The sequence below is a fragment of the Onychomys torridus genome, chromosome 2, assembly GCF_903995425.1.
Source record: "Onychomys torridus chromosome 2, mOncTor1.1, whole genome shotgun sequence".
NCBI classification, from domain to species: domain Eukaryota; kingdom Metazoa; phylum Chordata; class Mammalia; order Rodentia; family Cricetidae; genus Onychomys; species Onychomys torridus.
Genome location: NC_050444.1, coordinates 147214064 through 147227544, shown reverse-complemented (window position 1 = coordinate 147227544; position 13481 = coordinate 147214064). Strand labels below are relative to the sequence as shown.

General features: G+C 46.0%; 1 protein-coding gene across 3 annotated transcripts in view; it reads left to right on the top strand.

Annotated features, from left to right (window-relative positions):
- The window catches only part of Arid1a (AT-rich interaction domain 1A), a 76587-nt gene that overhangs the window by 49910 nt on the left and 13196 nt on the right, over positions 1 to 13481 (top strand). For all 3 annotated transcript variants that reach the window (XM_036177429.1, XM_036177428.1, XM_036177427.1), the window contains 4 exons: positions 10831 to 11071; positions 11317 to 11406; positions 12038 to 12205; positions 12666 to 12978. In XM_036177429.1, the coding sequence (XP_036033322.1) occupies positions 10831 to 11071; positions 11317 to 11406; positions 12038 to 12205; positions 12666 to 12978 (812 nt within the window). The remainder of the gene's footprint in view (positions 1 to 10830; positions 11072 to 11316; positions 11407 to 12037; positions 12206 to 12665; positions 12979 to 13481) is intronic.

Sequence of the window (13481 nt, the reverse complement as noted above, 5' to 3'; positions counted from 1 at the left end):
TCTATTCTAGTCTCTGGTGGCTCAGCCATGCTTCCTGCCTGTGCATCTCACACAGACTCCTCTTGCTGGAACCTCTTGTTTTCGTTAGAACAGCCTCAGCCTGAGAAGAAGCTGAACTTTAGTGCGATGGCTCTTTAGGTCAGACCTACGAGGACGGACGGGAAGAACCACCACGGGACTTTGACTTGTTTTTTTTTTTTCCCAGTTTGTCCTTAGCCTCCTAGAGGAAGCTATAGACCTGAAACTTGTAAGAAAAGAAACGAGGCTATCTGCTGCCACACTAGGTTGTCAGGATGGTGCTTACAACATGTCTCCTCCCATTGAGGAGGACATGTGGCTGTCCTTCTAGTGCAGGCCTCCCAAAGTTCAGATTCCCCTAGGGTAGGCAGGCGTTGTCTTCAGAACAGCCGACAGAGAACACAGGGGTGGAAAAGAAAGCTTTCCTGCTGGTGTGAACAGTTCACTACGTAGCCTTGGCTGACCTGGAGCTCCCTGTGTAGACAGACTGGCCTCAAATTCAAATAGATCCATCCACTTGCCTCTGCTTGGGATGAAAAGTGCTGAGTCTAAAGGTGTGTCCCACCACACCAGTTCAAGTCGTATACACACACCCTCCCCCATACACACATACCCACCCCAGCTTAGAATGGGAGAGAAGTACAGGGAGGTTATAAAAAGGGACAAAAGGAGGCTTTTCTAGACAGATTTAAAGGACACCCCCCCCCCCAGTAGCATTTGCTTACCAGAGTGTGCTCTGTGATTAAATCTGTAATATCTCCTATATAGTTAGTTACTCTTGTGGGGTCACCTGATAATACCGAAGCAGAGTGTTTAGTGCTGAACCCTCTGCTTAGGAATGGTTGTAGAGAAACATTTAATAATGAGGACTTGAGTTTACGAGGAAAGGATTGAGGGGCATGATCCAGGTGTAGACTTCAGAAACAGACTACAAAGTTGACCTCAGTTTGACCCAGAGGCACTCTCAGACTAAGAATCCTGAGTCCCTTCTTTCCCAAGCTGTGTGTGATCCAGGGACCACTAGGGTAGAATAAAAAAGAAGCAGTTGCAGCCTGGCATGGTGGCGCACACCTTTAATCCCAGCACTCAGGAGGCAGAGCCAGGCAAATCTCTGAGTTCCAGAACAGCCAGGACTACATAGAGAGACCCTGTCTCAAAATACCAACAAAGAGTAGTCGCTACTGCCAGAAACAGTACCTAGGTAATAGAGGGTGGGACCAGAATGCTACCGCAAAAATGAGTGGAGAGGACAAATATGGTGTAGGGCACACTCGATCGGACCTCAGGAATGTGCTTCTCATGAACAGAACCTGAACTGGGTATAGAGCTTATCTGCAACAGAATGGGTAACCACACTAACACCACCATTGCCCTCACACCTCCCACTTCCCCCTTTACATATAGAGAAACTAGATCTAGAAAAGATTAAGAACTAAAGGATAAGGATTATTGATTAAGAGAAAACATGATTCTCTCACTTCCGATACGTGATTTTTCTATTGGGACAGAAAGATCCTTTAGAAGAAGAGGTGAACCTCAAAGAGGAGAAGGGAATGAGAGAGGAGCCAGGGAAGGAGGCGTAGACGGACTAAGGTTGGCATTTCTAGGTGAAGAGCAGGTCTGCTACGGCTTCTGGATTTAGGTCTGTTCTCTGGGGATGTGTGAGAAGGAAGCATTTTCTCTGGAAGCTACAGTCTTTCAAACGCAGAGTCTTCTGCAGTCCTGAGTCCCCCTGTGGGTGAGTCTGCCGCTGTCCTCTCACTGGATTCCTTCTCCCCTCATTCCTTCCTTCCCATTCCCTTCTATAAGCTTTTATAACATTCTGCAGAGAATACCAACCCAAACCAGAAAACCAACCCTGAAATACCTGGTTACCAGGTTATTTTTGTTTGTCAGAGGTGGGGTAGAGTGGTTGGCCCGTTGAAAATAAGCCAAGTCTACCTAGAAATACCTTCTTTGTAGAGAAACCACTAGGGACTCCCTTTAGCTAAGCTTAGAATCCGTCTTAGTCCAGATAGAAAGCCTTGGTGTGGAGTCATCTTTTTCCCTGTTCTAAGACACTTGCTATCCAGCTGTAAATTGTGTTGAGTCCACTCGGTACACTTTCTGGTGCTGTCCATCAACTCCTGTGGCCTAAACCTGTTCTGTCTTCCTCACATGGCACCAGCATGGAATTGACAAGTATTGTGACATAATCTTTGATTACCATGAAGTAGAGGCCTCCTCCAAGTTAGTTGCTTCCTTCCCATTTGACATTTTCCAAGGTCGCTAAGAAGCCATGCGTTTTCAAAGGTGGGAACCTAGGGATTGAAGGCTTGAGCAGACCTGTCATGTAAGGCCAGCCTTGACCTAAAAGAGATTCTGAATGTTGTCTGCTGAGGTGGGTTAAAGTAATTTCCCAGTATATAGGGGACAGGAGAGAAACCAGGTTTCAAATGAAAGAAACTGTGTTGATAGGAAACAATAAGAATGTTTGGACTCCCCCCACGTTGTCTTCTAGAACTTGACAAAGGCTTCCTGCATTGTTGTTGTCCTGGTCTTTTAAAGGACACCAAGGTTTGTGGCTGCCTTTTCTGCCCTTCATGATCTTGTCTGTTTTCCATTACCAGGTCTACTACTTGTTCTACCCAGATATTTTTTTACCTAGACTTTTACAGATAGACTTTTACCTAGACTGTGGTAGTGAAGATCTTTGGCTAATATAAATTGAGAAGTTTACAAACTGGAGGCCATCAGTCCCTAATTCCAGTTCATGTTCATCACAGTGCCAACTTAGCCTTCCCCAGGTGACTTTCCTGCTTTCTGGTTGCTGTGGTTCTGAGGGAGAGTCCGAGAATGTACTAGCCCCGTTATACTACTCACACTCTCCTCACTCCTCTCCTTTTCCTGTCAGGTCTGGGCTGACACGGATGCTGTTGATGGAACAGGCTCTATGTGGTTGGCCTTCCTGACAGGCTTGACTTGGAGAACAGCAGCTGCCGGGTCTTTGCTTTTTCTATCATTTGTAATGCCCTTGTTTCCTACTGGAATTAGAATATTCCATAAATATCCACTGCTCCAACCCAGGCCCAGGTCTGACCCATGTAACCTCCACACCCCACCCCAGTCAGATGTAAGTCTGTTAACTATTGATTAACTAATGATTGAAAAGACGCGTAGATTTTGTTTTTGTATTTTGTTGATTTTGTTTGTTTGTTTGTTTGTTTTGGGGGTACAAGGGATACTAGTGAGTCCCTGACTGGCCTGGGACTCACTTTGTATCCCAGGCTGGCCTTTAAACTCACAGATCTGCCTGGATACAATAGATTTTTTTGACCAAGAGGTAGTTATTAAGTTGATAAGATGTTTCTCTCTGGTCCACATGAGATGCCTGTGAGGGGACAGGACCCATGTATGTAGGGAGGGCGAGGTAGCCAAGTAACATCAGGACCATAACAGACTGGAGAGACATTTCATCCAATTATTGCCCTGTTAGGAGTTCTTTTAAATCTCCCCTTTTTTAGGTTGGTCCATATAAGAATTCTAGGCACTGAATTAGAAGATTGTCCAGTACCGTGGGTCTTTACTTGGAGCTTCTGGGGACTGCCCTCTATGACTTTGGCTCTTTCCTGTTTGCATTTACCTCTTGTGAGATGGTATGTGGAACTTTTCTGGGGATAAGGACAGTTTTGGGGAACATCCTCTCATCTCTCCTTTGCCAACTCGTTATGTTAAGTGTTTTGTGGGAGTGGGGGTACACGTAGAGATGTTGAGTAGAAACATTCAATGTGATTAAACCTCCAACTGAGAAGATCTCTCAGAAGGAGATATCGACCCATGCAAAGTCAATGGCTGCTGAATGCAAAGCCACGTTCCTTAGGCAGGAGCTCCAGGCCCAGGACTGTCAGCAGCGCAGGCAGTCTTTCACCTCAGCAGCTCCCTCGGCCCCACCTTGAGTCGGGCCTGCCTGGAGATTGTGCCGAGGTGAGGAGGAGCAGCAGGTTTTTATTTATCTCCGTACAGTTAGGATGGAGTTTCTCCAGTGCTAACAGCCCTGCCGCCCAAGAGCCTGCTATCAGACATTCCTTTCTTGCTCTCCTACAACTCTAGCAACAGCTTCCTCTAAGTTGTAGGGCCATGTGCTTCTCATTTTTTAGATGGGACAGTCACTGTTGTAGGTGGCAGGCAATACCTGTCCAAAGGTCTAAGTTTCAAAGGTAGAATAGGGCTGGGTTGTGGTGGTGCATGCCCTTAATCCCAGCACTCAGGAGGTAGGGACAGTGAGTTCCAGGCTAGCCTGGTCTACAGAGTGAGTTCCAAGACAGCCAGAGCTATTACACAGAGAAACCCGTTGGGGGTGGAGGTGGAGAACTAAAGGCTGTGGCTTTAGCTCAGTGGTAGCACTTGCCTTCCAAGCACAAGTCCTCTGGTCCTCAGCTCACGGTGTGGGGAGGGGTGAGTAAGAACCTCACCTTTATAGTGACAGTGATGGGCCGGAAGTTGTCCTATGGTCTTAATTTAAAGTAGATGTTGTAAAGCCATGCGCAGCATCTCTTAAATATCCTATACTCCCAGCACTTGAGAGGCTGAGGCAGGAGGACTGTTGTTTTGAGGCCAATATAAGCTATATAACAGTTTTAGACCAGCATAAGCTACACAGTGAAACTCTGTATCTCTGAAGAAAACAATAAGGTGGATACTCGCTATGTGTGTGTGTTTGTTTTTTTGAGACAGGGTGTCTCTGTAGTTTTGGTGCCTGTCCTGGATCTCACTCTGTAGACCAGGCTGGCCTCAAACTCAGTTACACCTGCCTCTGCCTCCCAAGTGCTGGGATTAAAGGCGTGTGCCACTGCCACACGGCTTAAGATAATCTTAACAGAATGGCCAGCATATCTTAGGAGTGTCAAACTGTGTTTTGGTGTTTTGTTTCTGAAATGGAGATTTCTTTATATTGGCGATGCTGGCCTTGGACGTGAGGGGCCCTCCTCTAGCCATTTGAGTAGTTAGGACTGCGAGTACTCACACACTACTTACTGCACTTAGTTGTGAAGTTCCCAAGGCAAACGTAGGATTTCAATTGAAGTTGTTACAGCTATAACACATTTCAAGCAATTGGTTTTCATCTTTGTTCTCTGGGTTGGTGAGGAAAAGTGAGCTGACTTGGTTTGTTTTAAGGAGTCCTCTGTTGCCATTGCTGCAGTGTTTGTGTGACCTGCTTGAGGAGGGAGGAAGTTGAAGCTTATTTAGTGGCTTCCCTTCACTCAGGAAGTAACCTCCCCATCTTTTAGCTTGGGGATGGGGTCCCTAAATAAAATACCTTTTTCCTGAGTTGGTGGAATCTGTTGCCTCCCTCCTGGCTTCTGCCCTGTGAGGGTGGTTGTCTCCATTTCTCCAGTGTTGAGGATTTCTCCCCGTTCTCCAGCGTGGCAGCAGCTCCCTGCTGTATCTCTGCATCTGCCCCTGGGCTGGGGCAGGGGACTGACAGACTGCCAGTGTAGAGTTGCTTATTTATGTTAAGAATCTAGACTTTTTTAGTCCATGTGCCGCTGCAGCAGCGACCACTAGGATTCAGAGTGTGTGGCTGTGGATATAACACATACCCGTACAAGGTAGGATTTACCTGGCTGTCTCTAGTTCCTCCTCTCCATATTGAGTGTCAAGCCCAAGACCTCACAAGACATGCAAGTGAGCAGTGTCCTCAGCCCTTAGCTAGTTCTGTTGATAATGTGTTACCTGCCAGTAACAGCATAAAGCTAGGTAAAATCTCCTCACAACTAAGTAGATGCAAGAACTCCATGAGTATATGATTGCCGTGCTTATCATCCTTGCATAGTTCTGTTGGGAGATCATCTTCCTGCTTCTTTAACCCTGGACTGGTAGCTAACTGCTTTACCAGGCAGCGGGCTCATGATGGATCTTGTAATCCCCCCCCCCCCAAGAGCTCAGCCCCCAACCTCCACCATGAGGTATGGACTGTGATTTCAGGCATGGTTTTGTTGTGGTATGAAGAGAAGGTGTCAGCTGCTGAATTCTGTTTGTCAGCAGAGCCTGACAAACCCATGCTGGCACACTCTAGGGCTGGGCAACCAATCACAGCTGGAACGGTTATCGTCATGGAGTCCCTATGGGCTTCCTCTATCAGGTCATATCCCAAAATAACATTGGGCAGTATTTCAAGTGAAGAAATGAAGGCTTTCGGGGCTGTAGCCAGCCTGGAGTGTGAGATTCTGTGTGAAATAGTTGGACCTGCTCCAGCGCTTTTGATCTGCATGGTAGATGAGCAATAAAATTCATGAAACACGTTGGAAACACGTGAGGAAATTCTTCTGGCCCTGCTGCTTCCTTGGAACTGGCAAGGGCATTGAGTGGGCTGATCCTCGCCTCCCATCTCTCAGCAGGCTTATACTTGGAGAAGAGCAAATCCAGGGAAGAAGCTTTCTATTAAAGAGACACTTCTACAGCTCTCTTGGCACCCCTCCTCTCCCAAGAAATACTTATTAGATGGGTCTTTTTGGTAGCATTGTAAGAACATGGGTTTCTGAATTGCCAGAGGCAGTCACTGCTGGGCAAAGTAGGGGCTTAGACTGAGGAAGCTGTATCTTTATAAGCGTATGGTAGAGACCTTACTTGTTAGCACACTGAAGGTCCGACTCAACACCCCAACATCAGCTTTTTGTGAATCAAGACGTGGAAAACTGGCTTTTACAGAGTATACTGAAAGCAGAGATGTGTCCCAGGCCAGAAAGGTCATGAGATAGGATAATGATAATAGCTGTCCCCTGCAACAGGGGTGGATTGGGAGGCAGCTTTTGGAGACTTAAACCCTATTTCCAATTAAAAAACAAAAACAAAACAAAAAAACCAATTATCGTGTGGTTAACCCCTAGGACTAATGACTATGTCCAATATTTCCTGCTGCTTAGATGTTGGCGGCGGCGGCTGCTTCTTCTTCTCCTCCTCCTCCTCCTCTTCCTCCTCCTCCTCCTCCTCCTCCTCCTTCTTCTTCTTCTTCCTCTCTCTCTCTAATTGAAAAAAAATTAATTTGTATGTATGTGGTAGATGCTTGTGAGTGGGGTTTGTGTATGTAGTTGTGGAAGCCAGAGGAGGACATTGTGTGTTCTGCTCTAGTGCTCTGCTTACTCTATTGAGTGTTTCTCATTGAACTTAGAGCTTGCTGGTTTTCAGCTTTGCTGCCTGGCAGTCAAGCCCTAGCAGTCTCCCATCTCTGGTCCCCAGCTGGGAATACAGGTGTTTAAGGCCATAACCAGTTTTGATATGGGTGCTAAGGATCCAAAGTCCAATCCTTATCTTACCCACTGTTCCATCTCCCCCACTGCCGTTCTTATTCTAGAATATTGTAGCTGGTCTTTTGGCCCTAACTATATCGCACTAGTGGGGTTTGTTGTTGTTGCTGCTGCTGCTGCTGTTGCTATTATTTTTGTTTTGTTTTGTTGAGATAGGGTTTCTCTGTGTAGTTTTGGTGCCTGTCCTGGAACTCGCTCTATAGCCCAGGCTGACCTCGAACTCACAGAGATCCGCCTGCCTCTGCCAGCCGACGTGCTGGTGGCTTTGTGAGCATGCCCCACACTAGATTCACAAACTCAGATTTGTCTAGCTCTCTAATTGTATAAGCCAAGAAAATTACAGCCCAGCTTATTGCCCAAAATCACAAGTAACTCAAGAACGGAGCCTGGTTTTTCCTCAGTTCCTACAGTATTAGAGCATAATGGAGAAGAGAATGAATGAAACAAAGCATGAAGTATTCTTTCTGCCTGGGGTTTGAACTACCAGATGACTGGGGTACATACTTCAGTCTCTCTAAGCATCAGCTTCCTTATCTTCAAAATGATAGTGGCATTAGTGTGTACAACCAAGAGTTGTAAAAAAGTAAAATATAGAAGTACCAGCCTGAGCCTGCCATGGTAACATTTGTCTGTAATCCTAGCACTTGGAAGATAGAGGCAGGGGGAATCAAAAGTTCAAGGTCATTCTCAGTTTGATTCCTACCTAAACTACATTGAAACCCTATCTTAAAAACAGAAGAGGAGAGAGAGAGTGAACTGAACCCCGGGTCTAATGGTACACCTCTGTAAGCCTAGCTCCTTCAATACATAAGGAGTCTGAGACTGACCTGGGTGATATCAGACCCTCTCAACAATGAGATAAAAGAAACGGGCAGGGTAGGATGTTGGGAGAGTGACAGAATGAAGCACAGATGCCTTGCACATGACGGTTGGTCAAACAGTAACTATTGTTAATATTAGATCCTGTCTGCTTCTTAAAATCATTTCAAAGCAGTGCTCCTTCCCTATGCTGACCAGTTACCATCTGACAAAATATAATAGTTTGTTAAGTTCGCTTCAGACCAATCATGAGAGATCAGATTAGTGCTGCCCCCTTTCCTGGTACATTTCTGTGCTTGGGTATCCTAACTGACATGGAGCTATTGTTGACACAGTAGCTTATTAGCACTTTTTCTTCAAGGAACCTAAGACATTTTATTAAAACTGACAGCTCTCTTCAGAATGCCTCTATTAAGGAAATCAACTCTTTGCCATCCATAGATCCTGAGTCTTAATCCCAAAGGCTGCTTCTGGGCTCGCTCAGCCAAGACTGAGCAGTTACCTAGTAGGTCTATGGTGAGCTCTGCTCTCTAACAGAAGTGCAGCTGAGCCATCTCCTGACCTGTAGCCATGGTGCATGTCCTAGGCGTTGGTCTGTTCCGAGATCTTCCTAACGTCTGAGGATGTGAAATACCTACTATTAAGGGCAGCAAAAAGCTAGTCAAGAGGGCTTAGGCATTACCTAACAGGTGTTACTGAGATAATGTCTGTATTTCACTTGTGTAAGTACAAAGGCCCCAGAAAAGAATGCTTAATTTTTTCAAAATCAAGAATCGGGGTTTGTAATTTGGGGGCTAGAGAGAGAGATCATTTGGAAAAGTGTCTACCTGGCAGGTATGTGGACCAAAGCTTGATCTCTAGGAACCCATGTCAAATAGAGCCAGGCATGCCAGGCATCAGTAGTGCATGCTTTTTTGGTTTTCCGAGACAGGGTTTCTCTATGTAGCTTTGTACCTTTCTTGGAACTCACTTTGTAGCTAGCCCAGGCTGGCCTCAAACTCACAGAGATCCGCCTGCCTCTTTCTCCCGAGTGCTGGGATTAAAGGTGTGCGCCACCACCACCAGGCTGTGCATGTCTTTAATCCTAGCACTTAGAGGCAGAGACAGGTGGATCTCTGAGTCTGAGGCTAGCCTGGTCTAGAGAGCAAGTTCCAGGACAGCCAGGGACAGGAAACCCTGTCTCTGAAAAAACAAACAAACAAACAAACAGGCATGGTAGAACACACACTTGTAATATTGGTGCCAGGGAGGCAGGAACAGGCAGAGATCCTGAGGCTTACTGTCCAGCCATCTTCATCTTATTCAGCTCCAGTCCCATTTGACTCTGAGGAACAGTGCTTGAGATTGACCACCGCTCTCCACATGTGCATATTGCAAAAACCAAATCAAAACACACAAGCACAATAATACACCCACAGGAATAGATCTGGAAAGTCAGCTCTGGCAGTGCATACCTGCAATCCTGGGACATGGAGGTGAAATTCAAAGTCATCATCGGCTTTATAGCGAATTCAAGGCCAACCTGAGCTATATTAGATAGAGCCTGTCTCAAAAAACAAATAAAATGGGCCTTTAATTCTTATTATCTTGCAAAATATACTAATTTCTTCTTCCAGTAAGCAAGGAGGTCATCTCATAAGCTGGCAGCTTTAAAAGGAGTAAAGACTAGTGCAATAGGGAACCTACTAGTACCCAGAATAGAACATTGAGTTTGTTCATTGGACACAAACTTCTGTCCATCAGGGGTTGGAAATTCTCCAGACATCCTTGGCATTTAAGAGATTCTCTTTCCCGTGTCCCATGTGCTTTCTTACCTCTTCCGCCGTATATTACAGAGGATTGGATGGGAAGGGTCCTTATGAAATGGGGTTTACAATACGTGAGGTAAGGGCCGGAGGTTCAATTCCAAGCACCCACATGGCAGCTCACAACTGCCTGTAACCTCAGTTCCAGAGTATCCGACACCCTAATACAGACATATGCAAGCAAAACACCAGTGCACAAAAAATAAAAAGGAAATCATTAAGTGTGGTGGTGGGGAGTGTTTACTAACATAGCACTTAAGTCTTACTAAAACAGGCACTTTTCTCCTCATTGTAGAAAAAAGAAGATCAAGTCCAAGCTGTGTGACTGGGGATAGAACAGACCAGACAACTACAATTTATAGCCCAGCTACCCATTTTTATAAATAAAGCTTTATTGATACAAATACACATTTTCAATGTTTGTGGCTACTTGTGATACAGTAGCAGAATTGAGTTAGGTTTCAGTTGGTTAGTGGCTATGTAAGAGGTAGCTGACTGGTTTCTGGTTTTTTGTTTGTTTGTTTGTTTTGTTTTTGTTTTTTGTTATGGTTTGTTTTTGAGATAGACTCTCTTTAACTGGCTTGGAACTCACTGTATAGACCTGGCTCTGCTGTGTGTGTGTGTGGGGGGGGGGTTGTCCTGTGACAGGTTATTACTATATACTCCATCTGGCTTAAACTCACAATCCTACTGCCTCATTCTTGTGAGTGCAGAGTTACAAATGTGTACCACCGTGTTCAGAAGTATTGAATAGCTTGGTCCAGAAAGCCTACCAAGTAACAAGTATACACTTGGTGCTCCTTAGTGAAGTTTGCTGTATGCAATCTAGTGTTGTGACCAAGCATGTAGTGTGTTTGTCCTCATTTTACTAACTTAATCCTTGTGTGTGTGTGTGTGTGTTTCAGGATCTATCTGGTTCAATAGATGATCTCCCCATGGGGACAGAAGGAGCTCTGAGTCCTGGCGTGAGCACATCAGGGATTTCCAGCAGCCAAGGAGAGCAGAGTAACCCAGCTCAGTCTCCTTTTTCTCCTCACACCTCCCCTCACCTGCCTGGCATCCGAGGCCCCTCCCCGTCCCCTGTTGGCTCTCCTGCCAGTGTCGCTCAGTCTCGCTCAGGACCACTCTCGCCTGCTGCAGTGCCAGGTACCCGCAACTGCTGACCTGGGAGAGGGGACAGCGGCTGGGCTTGGTGATGTGAGGGAGCATGTGTTCGTGTCTGCGTGGATTACCTTAGCCTTTAAAGAAGGGAGGTGGGAAACCTTTGGGTAGATACCTCTATATATGACATAGGAAGTGTTTGGCCATTTCCAGTTCCAAATTCACCTCTTAGCTAGAATTTGCAGGCTGAGCCATGGTTTACTTACTGTTGCTTGTTTTGTCTGGAGCAGGCAACCAGATGCCACCTCGGCCACCCAGTGGCCAGTCAGACAGCATCATGCATCCTTCCATGAACCAATCAAGCATTGCCCAAGATCGAGGTGAGAACTTGGCTTGGAGTAGGGTCAGGGTCTAGCAAGGGCTCCCAAGCCACTGACATTGTGAATGATAACTATAAATACGCTGGGCCACATTCATAGCTGTCCCAGGGCTGCAAATGGGATGTACTTGGTACTAAAGTATGTACTTTAGTGCCCTGCGAAAGAACTTTTAGAACCTCACATGGCAGAAAGCTGTGAAGTTCCAGTGAGCTCGGCCATGTTTGCATCCCAGCAGTCATTCTGCATATCTTGGGGCTGACCATCATGTTGGTTGGTTTGGTCAGCGTTCTCTTTCAATTTTCTATTTAGTATGAAAGTTGATATGGGGCAGTGGTGGCACGTGCCTTTGATCCCAGCACTGGGGAGGCAGGCAGATCTTTGAGTTCAAGGCCAGCCTGGTCTAGTGAGTGAACTCCAGGACAACCAGGGCTATACAGAGGAATCAGTCTCCAAGAAAGAAAAATGTTGATATGTATACCCTATCTATGTAAATGGCATATCACTTTCAAGGTACCTGAGGAGGCAAATGACAGTAGCAGATTCTGTGCCAAAAAACATCCCAGCAGAGTGAGGAAAGCATTTATGCCCATTGTACTGAGCAGATAATTATATGGATACTATCCACAAATAGGTTATATGCAGAGGAACCCCCAAATGCCCCAGTACACTTCCCCTCAGCCCGGCTCGGCCTTATCTCCACGTCAGCCTTCTGGAGGACAGATGCACACAGGCATGGGTTCCTACCAGCAGAACTCCATGGGGAGCTATGGCCCCCAGGGGGGTCAGTATGGCCCACAAGGTAAGTGTGCTACCCAGTTAGAAGGAGATACGTTAACTGCTGGGTTAAAGGAATAGGACTATTGTTGGCTTACATCTACCCAGCCTAGGCCCTGAAGTAGAGCAGGACAATCTTACCTTCTTCACTTAATTCTATCATCCTGGAAAAGCCTGAAAGGCCTAGATAGGAAGAGAGCAATCCATTCCCTGTGCCGGGCAGTCATGCCGGAGTGTGGCTCAGTAATATAGCACTTACCTGGTGTGGACAAAGCCCTCGATTCAGTCCCCAGCAATCCCTACCCTTCACATGCTCCTCTTCTACCCTTATGAACTTTCTTTAAAAAACAAAGAGCAGACCATGGAGCTGGTCAATTTCCTAACCAAAATATTGATTGATTGATTCTCATTGTTTGGAGTTTTAGAGTTGATAAATGCTAGGGCTCACTAACCAAGACTTGTGTCCTCTTTCCCTCCCCTCTCAGGAGGCTACCCTAGGCAGCCTAACTATAATGCCTTGCCCAATGCCAACTACCCCAATGCAGGCATGGCTGGAAGTATGAACCCCATGGGTGCTGGAGGTCAAATGCACGGGCAGCCTGGAATCCCACCTTATGGCACACTCCCTCCAGGGAGAATGACTCATGCATCAATGGGCAACAGGCCTTATGGTCCTAATATGGCCAATATGCCACCTCAGGTTGGGTCAGGGATGTGTCCCCCACCAGGGGGCATGAACCGGAAAACTCAAGAATCTGCTGTTGCCATGCATGTTGCTGCCAACTCTATCCAAAACAGGTAAGGCCTGGGAAGTGAAGGGTCCTAAAACAGAATGTTGACTGTGTGCATGCATAGTTGCATGCCCGTATATATTGAGAACTCTTCAGAGCACTCAATAGTTTAAACACACAAACACACACAAATGTGCTAGTTCTTAAGGATTTAGAGTAAAAATTCATATGGCAAAGTATTATCTGAATACTTAACCAGAACTTAAGCTAGGTATGTTGGTTTATATCTGTAGGCCCCGCTACTTGGAGTCTAGGCAAGAAAGGGTAGTTGGAGAGAGAATACTGGAGTCCAATCTGGGGTGTTTAGTGTGATAGTTAAAAAGTGTTAAAATTGAGCATCGCTTATAGGCCTTTTGTCGTAAGGAGTGCCTTTGAATATAAAGACAGCAACTTTAGAGGTTGCTTATAGGAACCTTTAGTTGCCTTTAGTCTCCAAGAATGAGATCCCTTCAGACTAAGCTAATGTTTGTTATGCAGAGCTCAAACCTTCCTTGAACCTTTTGTGGGAAG